The sequence below is a fragment of the Strigops habroptila genome, chromosome 8 (genome assembly GCF_004027225.2).
Source record: "Strigops habroptila isolate Jane chromosome 8, bStrHab1.2.pri, whole genome shotgun sequence".
Classification (NCBI taxonomy): Eukaryota; Metazoa; Chordata; class Aves; order Psittaciformes; family Psittacidae; genus Strigops; species Strigops habroptila.
Window position 1 is genome coordinate 20200328 of NC_044284.2, and position 15280 is coordinate 20215607.

Below are 15280 nucleotides of genomic sequence, written 5' to 3' on the forward strand. Positions count from 1 at the left end.
TTTCAGTGAACAGCATCAGTTCATATATATGGCCACTCACTAACAGAGAATTGCATGTTATATAGTCAAGAAATAAATGTGTTCAGTTAAACTCTGAGCTTATATAGCAGTTAAATAAGAGAGAAGAGTTGCTCCAGATGGCAGGAAGGTAGGAAAGAGTGCTTACCAGCCATGGCCAGATTGCATAGAGGGTTGTTTTAATGTAGAAGTGGAAACAAGATAAAGAAACAGAAGCAATAAAGGGCTCACAGACAGTCTTGAACTGGGATTAACCTAAAGTCTCTTCTGCCAGAGCTTGCATTCCTGCCCCAGTTCCAAACTGTGGGAAGGGAAAAGACAGAGAAAAGAAAAATGGCTACTGCTGCAAACAAATGTTGCACTTGCCTCTGCAAAGGCACCAGGACATATCTATGCTCCCATAACCATCTATGAAGCTGCATGAGACAAAAAAATCTCCATAGCACTACTTCTCAAGTTGGCACCATTCTCAATACCCTGTGGAATTTTTTCTGACACTCTTCATTTTTTATTTTCTTTTTTTTTTTTCCCAAAAATGTTCTATGTGTGTTATCATATATATTTTGAAAGTTGAGGGCAGGTGTTAAATGTCTGTACATGTGTATTGCAGTTTCAAACTCCATACCCCTATGTCTTTAAGAAAGCCAAATGCAAAACTTTTCCGTCACATTTAGTTATTCAATTTCTGGATATATTTCTTTGCTGTTGGCCAGATAAAATTAAAAGAATATATTAAATATGTGCATTTGAAATTGATAACAGCCACTCTATTAAAATAATTGAGTATAAAGAGAAAAAAGGCTTAAGAGGAAAGGTTTAAGAGAAGGAAGAAACTGCACTGGGATTCAGGGACTAACGAAACAGACACAATGGCGTCCCACCGGTTTCATAAGCTAGGTTTGAGATGAGAAATCCACCAAATGAGCACAAGAATTTTTATCAGGATTAGTTCTTTAACATGGGGTAAGCACGAAAAAACATGATACAAACTATGCATCTCATGTCCAAACAGTGGGTATTTCTTTGCTTCCTGTAAAAGACCTGGTGATAAGCATTAATAATTGGGGTGTCGAAGAATATAATTGAAGACATAAAGTTTCATGTGCAATTTAAAAATCACACACATAATACAAAAGTAGATCGATAAGTATAAGGTAATAAGTGTATCCAACTTGGAAATAACTTACGCACTTCCCTCCCTGTGCTGGAAATAGGAATATTCAAAAGTATTAGACTGCTTTCCAAGTTAACTTATACAGATTAGTTTTTCTATACAAGCTATTAGATGATGTGGATTATCTACAACAGTGCCCACAATGAAAGCCAACACATGAAAAAAATCAGTAGTAAATGCTTGGTTTTGCATGTTCTGCAAATTGTACAGATATGCAAGTTTAACTACTATCATTTATCATTCTTTGAATGTTAACACTGGCCAAAAAAGCATAGAAACCAAACTGCCTAAGCAAGGAGATTTTCATAGACCTTGGGCTAATTGGAACTGTTTAAAATTCCTCTTTTAATTTTTGAGGTGGAAGTAACACAGATGAAAATCTAGCTGACACTATGCCTGCTGGTAGAAATAGTGCATAAAGGAAGAATGGCATTCAGGTCACACATATGAACAAAACTCTGCAGCACTTCTCTCTCTAATCAGAAATTATATCCTCTGTGAAACACCTAAAGAAAAAAAAACAGAACACACCAACCAAATAAAAAAACCCAACCAAACAAGAAAACCTAAACCACTAGGGCATCCTAGAGCTGAACACAAAAAGAAGTGGCAGGTTCCAAAATTTTTAAACCAGTATGTTTCAGATATACCATATAACCAAGAAAGAAGAAAGTACTAAAATGTCATTTTATAAACTTACCATTAATCTATCTCAAAACCAAATAGGAATTCAGGGACATGTCTGAAAGTGAAAGACTCCTGTACAAAGAAGTCAGTAGTCCAGGAGCTGCCCCACCCATGCTGAGACCCTGAAAGCCAGAAAGCTGCAGGGTCTAGAGGCAGACATAATTTCTTTCCTCTTTATGTATAGTAATATATTTCTGTAGTTCTGTAAGTTTGTTATTAACCTATTAACTTTTGATAATGTTACTAAACTGCACAAAAATTTTATTCATCCACTTTACGAGTAATACAACAGAGACCGTCAAAGTCTCTACAGGCAAAATTATAAATAGAATCCAGCTTTTTAATATCCCAACACATAACTCATCCACTTTAATTGCTTTTTCATAGAGATACTAGGAATCCTCAAGTTTAATTTCTCTTATCTACATTACACACAATAAAAAAAAGTGTGTGTTATGATGCATCCTAAATGCTGATCTGCACAGAAGTTAACTCCCATTCATCTACTATCCCTTTAACTCGGGAAATCTCTGAAGATAATTGGTCCAAATCCTGCTGCTCTGACTTAAAAAAAACCTGAAAACAAACATAATGGTATGTTCATAACAATTAAAAGGCATAAAAGAAGGAAACAAATGATTCTGACTGGTTCTATCTTGCTAACACTTAGGTGCAGCTCTTTAAAGATCTTTTGAAATGTTATCCAAGTTACTAAAATATTGCAGGTTAATGACAGGCTCACACAATTTGGCTTTTTGTTTCACCTCCATATGAAACAAGTAATGATATATGTAGAGAGAATTCCTACTGAAACAAATTGTCTTTTTTAAAAGTGAAGTTCACAGCAGTCTACAAAAGGTTTGGAAAGAAATAAAATATATATATATGTGAATATATATATATTTCCAATTAAATTTCACAGATGGAGCAACACAAAAGAGTTCAACTACAGGAGTGCTATGTATGGTCTTGGATGCAACTTCTATGGCTTCTCATCTGGCTAGCTTTTAAATACACAAATATTATGCCAGTAAAAGCAAGTTTTCTTAACATGAGAGGTCTGAGACTACTTTTAAGTACTGAGAGACACAGAACTAATTCGAACAAACCTATCCAACAACTTCTAATCAGGTTTAGGTGACAAATTTCAGAAAAGAAACCCCAACTTTTATTTGTCCAAGAATATTTAATTAGCTTTGTTTGTTTGTTTGAACCAGACACAAAGTATATGCTGAAGAAGATAAAAACTTCCCTGGTTTACTTGGAAAAAGAAATGCCTAGTTTTTCCCACCATGGATGACTTGGGAAAGGGCACTGGTGCTGGACAGCTCCAAATGCTCCAGTTAGAAAATCAGATCCCTTTTTATAACAGAAAGTCAGAAGAAAAATTTCTTGCACTAATTGGGAAATCCGGGTTTGTGATGACTTGAATTATCTTCACATCCCAAGGTAGAATATCTCTTCTTGTGTTTTGATTTCTACAATTCAACACATTTAAATTGTGACAATTTTTTTCACAACTTCGCAAGAGTATACATGCACAACTCTGGTAGTCTTAAAAATGCGCCTCTTCAGTCTCTGGGGTTTTTTCAGTCAACTGTTGTTTCATTCATATATTAAAAAAACACTTACATATTAAACCATATTGATACACTTTGATCACTTTCCTTGTTGTCCAAAGTGAGGCAGCTCCTCATCTCAGTAGTTTCTCCACCCTCTGCAGAGATTTTTCTTGGCCATGCCTTAACTGCTTGTGCCATTCAACAGCTAGAAAAACAGCAGTTTTCTGATACAGACACAAACAAGTTAACAAAATACTTGCTATCCAATCAATGAATGGGTTGATGTTAGCAAGTAACTTTCATAGCCCTACCCACTGACCACTTTTTTTTCCCATCTTTCTGGAAGTTATTTATACTTCAAACTTTTTTTTCCTGTTCACTCCCTCTGCTATTTAGTCCTTCTAGCAGCTTCGTGAGAAGAATAATACCCAAAATGAAACATTAAACTATTAAATTCTCAGTTCTAAAAATGAATTTAGGAAAACAGCACCTGGCAACTTCAACTACCTACAATCAAAAAGATATTTTGTCAGACATAGAACTTATTATCAACTGATGAATTCTAGTTTGTGCTGTCAATAGGACAGGGTTTGCTAGCTCTATTTAAATATGATTAGGTCTGTTGCTCTTCATCTCAATACCAATTGTTTTCTCTACGGATTTCTCTATTATGCAAATGAACAGCAAAGCATTTAAACACTTTAAAAACTAAGACTGAAAATTTGTAATGAAAGAATTATCATCTTCACCTCCTGAAATCTATAAAACTAAATACACTAGGAAATACTCTTCTGCACTACATAATGCCATTCTTCTGTTCAGATGAAAATTGCCCACACCATTCACGGAAACCTCTGGACTGAAAACATGTGAGATCACTTAAACATCAGGACCTATCTTGCCACAACAATCTACCTACCCTCTGATATCCAAAAGGTTGCAAGCAGAAGAACTGAGGATGCTTCCTGAAAAACTGTCCATAAAATTGAGGCTTTTTTGTTGTTGCTGTTAAATAAGTAAATACATTTCAATGGTTAAAGCTCTTACATGAGATTCTTATAATCCTGTAGGTCTAAATTCACTTCTGCTGAACAACAAATGAGTTATGAGATAACACTACTATGTATTGTCTCCATTTCACTTTCATAATTTACTCCTTTATAAAGAAGTAGGTAATTTAATTATAAATCTGTCAAATCCAAAATATACATTTCCATTGGCTTCTGTTCATTTGTGAGTACCTCTCCAAAAACAACTTCTAATGGTCCTTTTCATGTCTCTAAATAGCAGTGATTAATTCTGACACCTTCTAAAGACGCTGCATTAGTAGATTTCATTACAAACTCCCCAAATCCACAAATACCCACAAATATGAGATTGGTAGAATACCTGCACATCCTGCTAACTGAGAAGGAAGAGAAAAGAGGTGGAGAATTGTGACTGGTTTCCCACAAGACAAGGCAAAGCAACAGAGAGGAGGTATTCCTCTGAAAGGAAATCTGTAGAACATGCATGTCACAGCATTATATATATGTAGAGCTACTAACTATCCAATACCACCCCTTAGTTTATTCCTGGTACACTGAGAATTTATTTTCCTCTTAACCTCTGCAGTTTTCAAGTTTATAGCTTAAAAAAAAAAATTTAAAAAAAATCATAAAAAGTGCCAAAATAATTAAAATTATTCAAATGAAAACAAATATTATTGGTTTTCACTCTGTAAGTGCTTAAGCAGTAGTGGATGTGCAGCACATGGTATCATTCATTCTAACTGCTACTTCACCTACTAATTATAATTTCTAAAATGCATAAAGGAAGCTATAAGTATCCCAATATTCTGTTAATCTGGTACAATTAAGAAAAAAAAACAAGAGCTAAGGAAAATGCTACCTTGGCACCATGCATTGTTAGGCTATATTGTCAAACAGTTACTAGCTGAATCTACTAACTATACTTATCTAAGCTTTATCACTGGAACTTCTGAAGAGAGATAATTTATGTAAACACAGGTGGCAGAACTGAACCCTTTGAGGTAGCCAATTTTTTTTCCTTCTCTACCTTTGTTCAGCTACCTCATTTCCACTCCTTCCACAATGATCAGTGTCACATTTTCTATGTGACATGGAAACCATATTTTGTAATAACCAATGACACTGATACCTCATCTTAAAAAGATTTATCCTGCAGACTATAATTTTATAATACAGCTGTAGATAGCAACTAAGCCGTATAGATCTCAGTGGGTATCTTCAGTGCTCACTCTGCAATTTTTAATTTTCCAAATGGAATATGTAGATTCTTCTCATTATTTTAAACAGACAGAATATCTGCTCAACGTGTTTTATACACCAAAAAGAAAAAAAGTAATTTTAAACTATATATGGAATATACATATAAAAATACTAGAAGATTTACAAAACAGGTAACTGTTTGGTACAAACCAGGGATACAGAGGCATCTGTAGCTGGTTCCAACACTGCGACAAATGCCATGTGCACAAGGATTCAGAGCACAGAAGTCAATCAGCTGAGCACACGTAGGTCCTGTAAATCCAGGACTACAACTGCAAGAGAAGGCAAGTCTGTCTGCATAACAGGTTCCATTGTTCTGGCAGGGAGATGACGCACAAGGGTCTATTTTTTCTTCACACGAGGTTCCTAAAAACCCTAAAAGAAATAAATGGTTTTTATAAGTAAGCATTCTGCTATGCGTACAATTTTAATAACCAAAGCAAGTTAAAAGTCATTGATATAGCTATATTCCTAATTTTTTTAGTGCCATGAAAATTACAAAATTATACACTTCCTCTATACATATTAAACTCTAATTTTACCCATTAACATGGTATAATAAAAGATGCTTCAGGTAGAATCATACTATCCTATGATTAAGGCAGTGAATTGCAAAAACATATGTTGAATCGGACAGTGCTTATCCACTTTACAAAGTACATCTGGATAGAAAAAAAAGAGATTTTCTAACAGGAACAGACTAGACTGGGAAAACAAGAAAAGCCAAAACTGACCTTTTTTTTTCATTACTGTTAATGTGTATGTTAAGAATAACAACCTCTAAAACAGCACATGAATTTGCTTGAGCTTCAATAGTTTAGAAGAGTATCTTTTACAAGAACATCCTTCTCATTAGCAGGAGAGACAAAGATTTATTGAAGCAACAGCATGTAAAAATTAGACCTAACGAAAAGGATATTCTTGCAAAGGAGTTTTTTAAATCAGATGTAGAAAAGAATAATATTTGAACAAACGACAGTATATCAACTATAGTTTGTATCCACACATACACATACATCATATATATACATAGTAACATGATGTGTAGTTATTCTACCCAAAAGCAAGGCAAGAGAAGTATATTCAAATTCTAGTATTCTTCTAAATAAAAGAGAAAATTGTCCTTTCCATTCAATACTAATATTTTTTTGATAATTATTTGGTCCATTTGTAGACACCATCAGTTTTCAGGCTTAAAGTTTTCTGGAGTATCTTACATTGTAGAACAGCTTTTAACATTACAACATATTAATCACTGGGAATGAGAAATTAGACACAAATCAGGCCAGCCTCCACTCAAGACACAGCAAGCCAGCTTTACCTACACTCTAATAAAAAGCGTAAACCACAGCGTAAAAGGCAAAGAACAGACCACATTGCCACTGCTACCAAGAAGATTGTAGCAACATTTCAGACACCAAAGAAAATAAGTAAATGAATTAAAAACTATTCTAGGATTTGAAAAATATTTATTCAGAAACAGAGAAAAAAAATTAAAAAAATCCACACAAAAAAAACCTAACCCAAACCCCCAAACAAAAAACCCACACAAAATGTGTCTGATGGCAAGAGAAAGGATCAAGATGGAGGAGATTACTCTTATATAGCAGCCTGCCAATGGCTGAGCATGAAAACCATGACAGGTGACACTTTGGATCAACACTCAATATTGAAATATTATCCCTGATGGAATGAGGCAGATTTTTGGCCTTATGTGTACAGTATTTGTATCTCTACAGTCTCACTGATGGATTAAAAGTAGTTGATGTATTAGAACTGAATTCCTATATTGTATAAAACTTATGATGAATACCAAAAGTGAGACTGAATACCACATTTAACACATAGTTCATGGCATCTCATTATCTTTTACTGACTCAGTAAATGTTTTTGTTCTAAATAATGTCATTCCACATTTCAATCAAGGTACAAATCATCAGGAAATAGTTTTCAGTTAATTTTGATAGATGTGTTACTTTTGGGGCATTTTGATTTATTTTTTTTCTTTTCTAATTATTCATTATTCACATTCAAATGAGTTTGATTTTGTTTAACTGTAGTTCTAGCACTGTAATCATGGGTAGCAAATCAGGAGTTAGCATTTCTGAAAACAAGCATATAAGAAATAGATTCATTCACATTTTAAAGTGTAACAAAAAAAACCCCAAACATTTACTAGGAAGTTTAAATTCTATAGTTTGTTCTTTATTGATTAAATTTGTTGAAATTCTTTGGCCAGAAAGATCTAGTAAACTGGGCATAACCTCTCAACGTGACTGAACTCCAAGACTTGAAGAGTGAGGGAGGGCTGAGATAGTCGGCCTAAAGGCATTAATTTTCCAGCACACAACATAAAAAACAGAAGACTAGCAATTAATTTTAAATATCCTGATGACTTCCTCAAGGAGACACACTCCATGGATCCAGAAAAGCTCAGTGAACTGCATCAGAAAGAGGGGGAAATGGAAGGTGAGTAAAGCAAAGGTGAGTAACCCACACAGAGTGTATTATAGGGATCTACTCAGAGAATTAACAAAACTTAGATTATCGTAGCTAAGCAAGAGATAGAAAGGCCAGAACTACCCTGTGAATTTCAGACAAAACTAGGATGTTCTTGGGCACTGTTGGCAGCAGGATTTTAGAAGCATCCTCAAAATATTAAATGCTGGACAAATGATTTATAAAGCCACATTTCCCTCATATGTTCATAAAACTTACACCAGAACTATGGAATGAAAAATAAAGAAAAAATAATCCAAACAAACCCCAAAAACAGAGTAATTAAAAAAAAAAAAAAAAAAAAAAAAAGAGAAACAACCTATGGATTGGACCTTTAACAGTTTAGTGGTAATTCATTCAGCAACAGACCAGGAAAGTAAAGCAAGTCTGGCAAGGCACAGGCAAAGAATCAGAAAGAGCTTTCTGCCTTCTCAATTTTGCTAACCTATGGCTCAGATTGCTTTATGGGCTTTATCAGGACCACCTGCACAGCAGTGCTGAAGAGAAAGAGCTTAAAAACAGATACTGTGGAACCTTATATTAGAGGTCCCTCCTGTAGATGATAACTGCACAACCATCAGAAACTGAAAAGAACAAAAAACCTAAAATCAAGAATCTAATTACTGCAACAGTTTGTTGGCATATTTAAAAAAAAAAAAAAAAAAAAAAAATCCTGGACAGATTAAAAGGAATCTGCAAGGACTTTAAACTATTACCAGGAAGAGATCAGTCGGCAAGTCCAGTGAAATCTCTACACTAACGCTGAAACCAGCTTAAAAAGAATCAAAGAGATCTGAGGTCACACAATGACACTAATGCTGCTTCACTACAACCTTTGCAATTATCTTCCCTACAAAGAGAAGCTTACTGGCAGATGGCTAATGTTTCAAGTGACACAGCACTTCAAGAACATATGCAGGTTTAAAATACACTAAAACATGTTGCCCTTGTGCTATCTTTGACTGCACTGGGAAATGTGTTTAGTTGATTCTGAAAGTTTGAATCTTGTGTACAAGTTAAATATCCAAAAATACTCATAGCAGCAGCAGTTGAAGATCTATTATTCTGGCACTTCTGAATGTACATTTAAATCCATATCAATAAAATTGTTGAAAATAAATAATGCAAATAACAAATTTGAAAAATCAAATTCAGAGGTGTATTGATTGAAAACAGAACAAAATGCTGAAGGAAAAAAATCCCAACCCTGCACCTACATCATTACTGCTGCAAGAGGGACATGACTGAAATATACAGACTACTGGTGACTTGAAAGATCTGAATACAAAATTTACTAAAGGAATAATACAGACGGCGAAGAGGAAAGGCAATATTTGTGCTTACATAGTTCAGACCGTTTGGCTAGTTGTCAAGAAGAATAAAAGTATGAAGTCAATTGATATTCTTTATATCTTGCTAAAGACCTCCTGGGCAGTGACTGAAAACTTTTTCAGAGATAGAAAACCTCTGGAGAAAAGCCAGATTTCCCATCATGGTGAGATTTTAATTACTTGGTTATTGAAAGCAAAAGAGCTATGTACAAATCAAGCAAGTTAAACATTTTCTGAAGATACTGTACAACTGCTTTTTATACAGTCTGCAGAGCAACAAACTTGCCTGATTGTTACATTAGACCTAATTCCAAGAATTACACAAACATGAAAAAATAAGTCTGTGAATTTCTAGGGCTCAGGATTACAACACTTTTAAATACAGTGATAAATATTAGACATACAGGCAATTTATTATTTTCCTTATAGAAAATTGTTTTGTGAGGAAATACAAGATGTCTGATGGTATTTCACAAGAATTCTGTAAAGGAAAGAAAAAAAAAGATACTCATCATAAAGAAACAAGAAATCGTTAAAATGTAGTTGTAAGATTTTGATTGAAATTCACACTAGCTAAGTCTTTACGGGTACAGATGAACAGAAGCTCAGCCCGTTAAAGCATTAAGGAGAAGTCTGTTAAAAATAAGAGCAATTTGGGAAGATGCCAGGTAAAAACATTAGATTAGCAGAAAGTACCAGAAACTAAACAGCCATAAAAATTTTTAATTAACAACAAAATATTCTTCAGGTAAATTAAACTCTCTTATGGTAATATGAAGAATTCTGCATTCTCTAATCACCAGTAACCTTGGGAAATCTTCCATATGCAACAGCTGTGTGACCTAGTTTCCTGGAATCAAGATAATAAATTGGTTTATTGTATGTAAACTTAAAGACATTAGAATCACATCTGCAAGATATAATATAGAAAAAAGGCTTTTAGATGAACAATGAAGCTCAGAAAAAGTGAAGACCTTGAAACTTAAACCATGCTTAATCTAGGCAAACAACTTCTATTTCCAAATTAAAATTCCTGGTGACAATGTGCATTTTATAGCTGCTATTGCAAATCAACGCATATGAATCACAGCTTAGCATCTTCTATAGCTGTCAACCTCTTTCAAACTACAGAAACCACAATAAGAGCATTCATAACTTTGCTGCTTTACAGTATTTCCAGAAATACCTGCAGGTATTCAGTTTTTTTCAGTATGTTGCCTAGCTGTAATGCAATAATGTTACTGTCAATACAGTAGGATGTTACACATGGAAGAAAATCAGAGGAGATATTTAAAAGTGATATGGAGTTTCACAGAATCATTCTGAATATAAATTTCGGACATCCATGTTCAGGTCAACAGATGTTTACGACGTGTAGATTTTTACAATATCTAGAAATTTCTTTGCATAATCATTTGAAGGTAATGCTTGCTAAATATATGTTTATTATCATGAAACTTTAAAGATGATCAAAGATCCCCACCCCATTTTAAGTATAACATCCCAAACATCCTTTTCACAATAATAAAGACTCAAAACTTTCAACAAATTCTTCAGTCCTTAGTGTTGCTTAAGCATCTTCACTAGAAATTTGATAATAAAATCCAATTTTCTCTTCAGTACAGGTGACTCAACAACATTAGATATCAGTTTATTTTTGACATATTCTGAACATTAACATCTATAATGCATCCCACAGAAAATGAAATCTGCAAGCATAGATATATTCTTCACTAAAGGACTCTTAAATGAGTAAAAGTGTCTAAAGACAATTAAATATTCATATCTAATCTAGGGTGCTTTTTCAGTGCCTCAGATTTCACCTTCTGTAAGCTATCACATGCTTCTTTCATGAACACATCTCATTTGTAAAAGAAATGCACAACCTCAAGATCGTTCCTCATTGTCTCCATCTCATTCCATTATCTGCCATCTTTTCCCTGTGTGAGATACTTTCCCCATCATCTCTTATACTGTTCTGCCTAACCACATTTTATCTCCAGACTTGTAGTTTTTACAATTATATATATGTGTGTGTGTGTGTATATAAAAATAAACAAACAAACAAATAAATAAATAAATGGAATCTCCTTGGCTACCTTTCCCCCATTGTGCTGAATTATCACTACAGAAATAAAGGCCTCTTCTCAACAAGCAATTACTATTAAGCATAGCAGGGTAATAGCAGCAGAGCAAGAAACCTTGCTTAAATTAGAAAAATGGGAGTTTGGTAGGGGTTTCTTAGTGGAAAATTTGAGGACATACTAAAAATAGCAAATCTGCAAGTTATGGTATCTGCAATTTTCAAGCAACTATCCTTTGTTGAATTGACAAAAATTACCACATCTCCTCAAAACTCAAACGAAAGCTTTCAAAATATGCTTCTAAGAGAGGATAACACCTCAAAGGAAGAAGACTCATGGGTAAGGCAGTCAGTAGTAGATTTAGGCGATACATTTTGTCAAATAAATCCTTTCTTTCCCTCCACAAAACATCTGAATCCCTGAGCTTGCTGGCATTACTAGATCTTCCAGAACAAGATGGAAAAGCAACACCTTATTACCTAATATGCCCACTAGGCTACTCTAGAGCAATAGCACTGGCCATTGCAGACTGTGTCAGTTCTGCATCAACGGTCTCCCCTCTTTATGTTCAGGATATGAATAGGAAGCACAGCTACGAAACTTCATGATAAGCATTCGGTCTTTGAAATAGTGGTAATTGTTAGGGCGTCAGGAAGAGTTATCATGCCCATGAGATGGCATTTGCTCCTGCAAACCTAAGGCTGCTTTTCTCATGTCCAAGGAACTGAGAATCAGACATCATGCATACAAGACTATTTTTTCTAAAGGAAATAACCTCGAGCAGTCCACAAAGTGATTCCTGAAAATTTCTATCCCCTCCAAAGGCTTTTTCTATATTGGAAATAATACAGGCCAATGTACAAAAATTATTTTAATGTTGTAAATGTATTTCAGCATATATTTTTTCTTGGGTTGCTCCAGTGCTTTTTGAAAACATTTATACTATGTGAGCATGTTAGACATATAAATAAAGAATCAGAGTAGCAACTCTTCCAAGGGAGCTTCAAGCCCTCGACAGGACTTACCCAGGAGCCGGGCAGTCTCACCTCTGTGCCTGGCAAAATCTTGGAGCAGATTCTCCTGGAAAGCATACTAAAACACATGAAAAACAACAAGGTGGTTGGTGAGAGCCAACATGGCTTCACAAAGGGGAAATCCTGTCTGACTAATTTGGTGGCCTTCTATGATGGGGCTACAGAACTGATGGATAGGGACAAAGCAGTTGATGTCACCTACCTGAACTTGTGTGAAGCGTTTGACACTATCCCACATGACATCTTTGTCACTAAACTGGAGAGACATCAATCTGATGGATGGACCACCCGGTGGATAAATTGGCTGGATAGCCGCATGCAAAGAGTTGTGGTCAATGGCTCCAATGTCCAGTTGGAGACCAGTGGTGTCCCTCAGGGGTCGGTGTTGGGACCGATCTTGTTCAACATCTTTGTTGGCAACATGGACAGTAGGATTGAGTGCGCCCTCAACAAGTTTGCCAAGGACACTAAGTTATGTGGTTCAGTTAATACACTGGAGGGAAGGGATGCCATCCAAAGGGACCTTGACATGCTTGAGAGGTGGCCAATGCCAACCTCACAAAGTTCAATGAAGCCAAGTGCAAGGTCCTACACCTAAGTCAGGCCAATCCCAGGCACAGCTACAGGTTGGGTGGAGAAAAGAATCAGAGCAGCCTTGCGGAGAAGGACTTGGGGGTGTCGGTTGATGAGAAACTGAACATGAGCCGGCAGTGCACGCTCACAGCCCAGAAAGCCAACCGTATCCTGGGCTGCATCAAAAGAAGCCTGACCAGCAGGTCGAAGGAGGTGATCCTGCCCCTCTGCTCTCATGAGACCCCACTTGGAGTACTGTGTGCAGTTCTGGTGTCCTCAACATAAAAAGGACATGGAGCTGTTGGGGCAAGTCCAGCATAGCAGTCTTCCAGTATCTGAAGGGGGCCTATAAGGATGCTGGCAGAGGGACTCTTCCTTAGGGACTGTAGTGGTAGGACAAGGGGTAATGGGTTCAAACTTAAACAGGGGAAGTTTAGATTAGATACAAGGAAGAAGTTCTTTACAGTGAGGGTGGTGAGGCACTGGAATGGGTTGCCCAAGGAAGTTGTGAATGCCCCATCCCTGGCGGTGTTCAAGGCCAAGTTGGACAGAGCCTTGGGCGACATAGTTTAGTGCGAGGCGTCCCTGCCCACGGCAGGGGGATTGGAACTAGATGATCTTAAGGTCCTGTCCAACCCAAACCATTGTATGATTCTATAACACAGAGATGGTAAAACAGGAGTAAAAACAGAAAAGAGAAGCACAAGCAAGTAACCTGGTTCTCCTGCAGCAGAAAAGCTGTTATCGAAAAGAACATTACACATCAAGCAGTGGCCCATCAGATAACATCTCCATCATTCTCTTTAGGGAGAACAGCTCTGGAGGGAGATGAAGAGAAGGTTTTTCTCTCCTGTGCTCCAGGTCTCCCACATGGCACAGGGGAATGGCACGGGGCCTTTGGCACAGCCAGCTGGTGCACTTGTGGGAGCAGCATTGCTGCCTGTGGTTATACCAGAGCCTGTGGGCCAGGCGGAGCTGGCAGCCGGCCCCCTTCCCATTCACAGACTAATTGCTGCTGGCATGAGCTCCCTAAGCAGGAGAGCAGCCTCAAACCCACACAGCTACCAAGGCATAAATGCCTTTTAGCAGGGCACTCCAGAGCTATGCTACAAGTACTGTGTCCCAGCCGCAGCACCCAAACACACCCACAGCAGGGGACGGGCGAGGTGGCCATCCAGGGACCTCAACCTACCAGTAGCCCTGTCCCATGGCCAGCATATCAAATGGCCATAGGAGAGAAGTTGAGATGCAACCAGCACATTCTTTAATAGGTCATCAGGAGAAAGCAACTGAGGTATGCCACACACAGAAACAATATAGCAGTTCTAAACCAGCCAAAAATCCCAGTATCTAATTTTCCAAGCATTTACTACTGGGAAAGATCATTTCCTGCAAAGCATCCTTAAAGATCCTTGAACAGATTTCCTAAGAAAAATGCAAATAAATTATTGACCAAGTCTAACACCTAATAATTTTCTCACTGAATTTTGCTACTAGTTACAACAATTATCAAAAGTCTTCCAAATGCAAGACCTGCACTGTTGTCAAAATGTCAGTGTCTGTGTTTCAACACAGCTGTTAAGTGGGTCATTCATTAAAGGATGGCACTTTAGAAAACCAAGGAATCAGCCTAAAGAAATTACAAATAATCATTAAGCAAGTATATGTTACCAGAGCAGTTGTCAAAGACTTGTACCCTTAGAGAATACATAAGGTGCTGTCAGAATAAAAACAACATCCACAAATCAAGTAAGAACAGAAATATAATTAGTTCAAAGTTCTAAGCTTAATTATAAATTACTAATAGAAGGCTTTGTAATTGAGAGCTTTCACTCCTGATAATTTTTTTATAAGCAATTTAGGCATCTGCCATTTCAGTCATCAAACTGTTATGAAAGCATGCATTTTAGCATTTAGCATTATGATGTCCTCATTTCACACAGTTAGTGTTTACCAATGAGAATCACTGAAATGCTTTCATGTAGAGAAATAAGAATTCCAAGTAGAAAGGAGAATGAATTAAAAAA

General features: G+C 36.4%; 1 protein-coding gene across 1 annotated transcript in view; it reads right to left on the minus strand.

Moving 5' to 3' along the window:
- Positions 1-15280, minus strand: part of DNER (delta/notch like EGF repeat containing) — a 129478-nt gene that overhangs the window by 22613 nt on the left and 91585 nt on the right. Inside the window, exon 8 of the mRNA XM_030494671.1 lies at positions 5883-6107. Within this exon, the coding sequence (XP_030350531.1) occupies positions 5883-6107 (225 nt within the window). The remainder of the gene's footprint in view (positions 1-5882; positions 6108-15280) is intronic.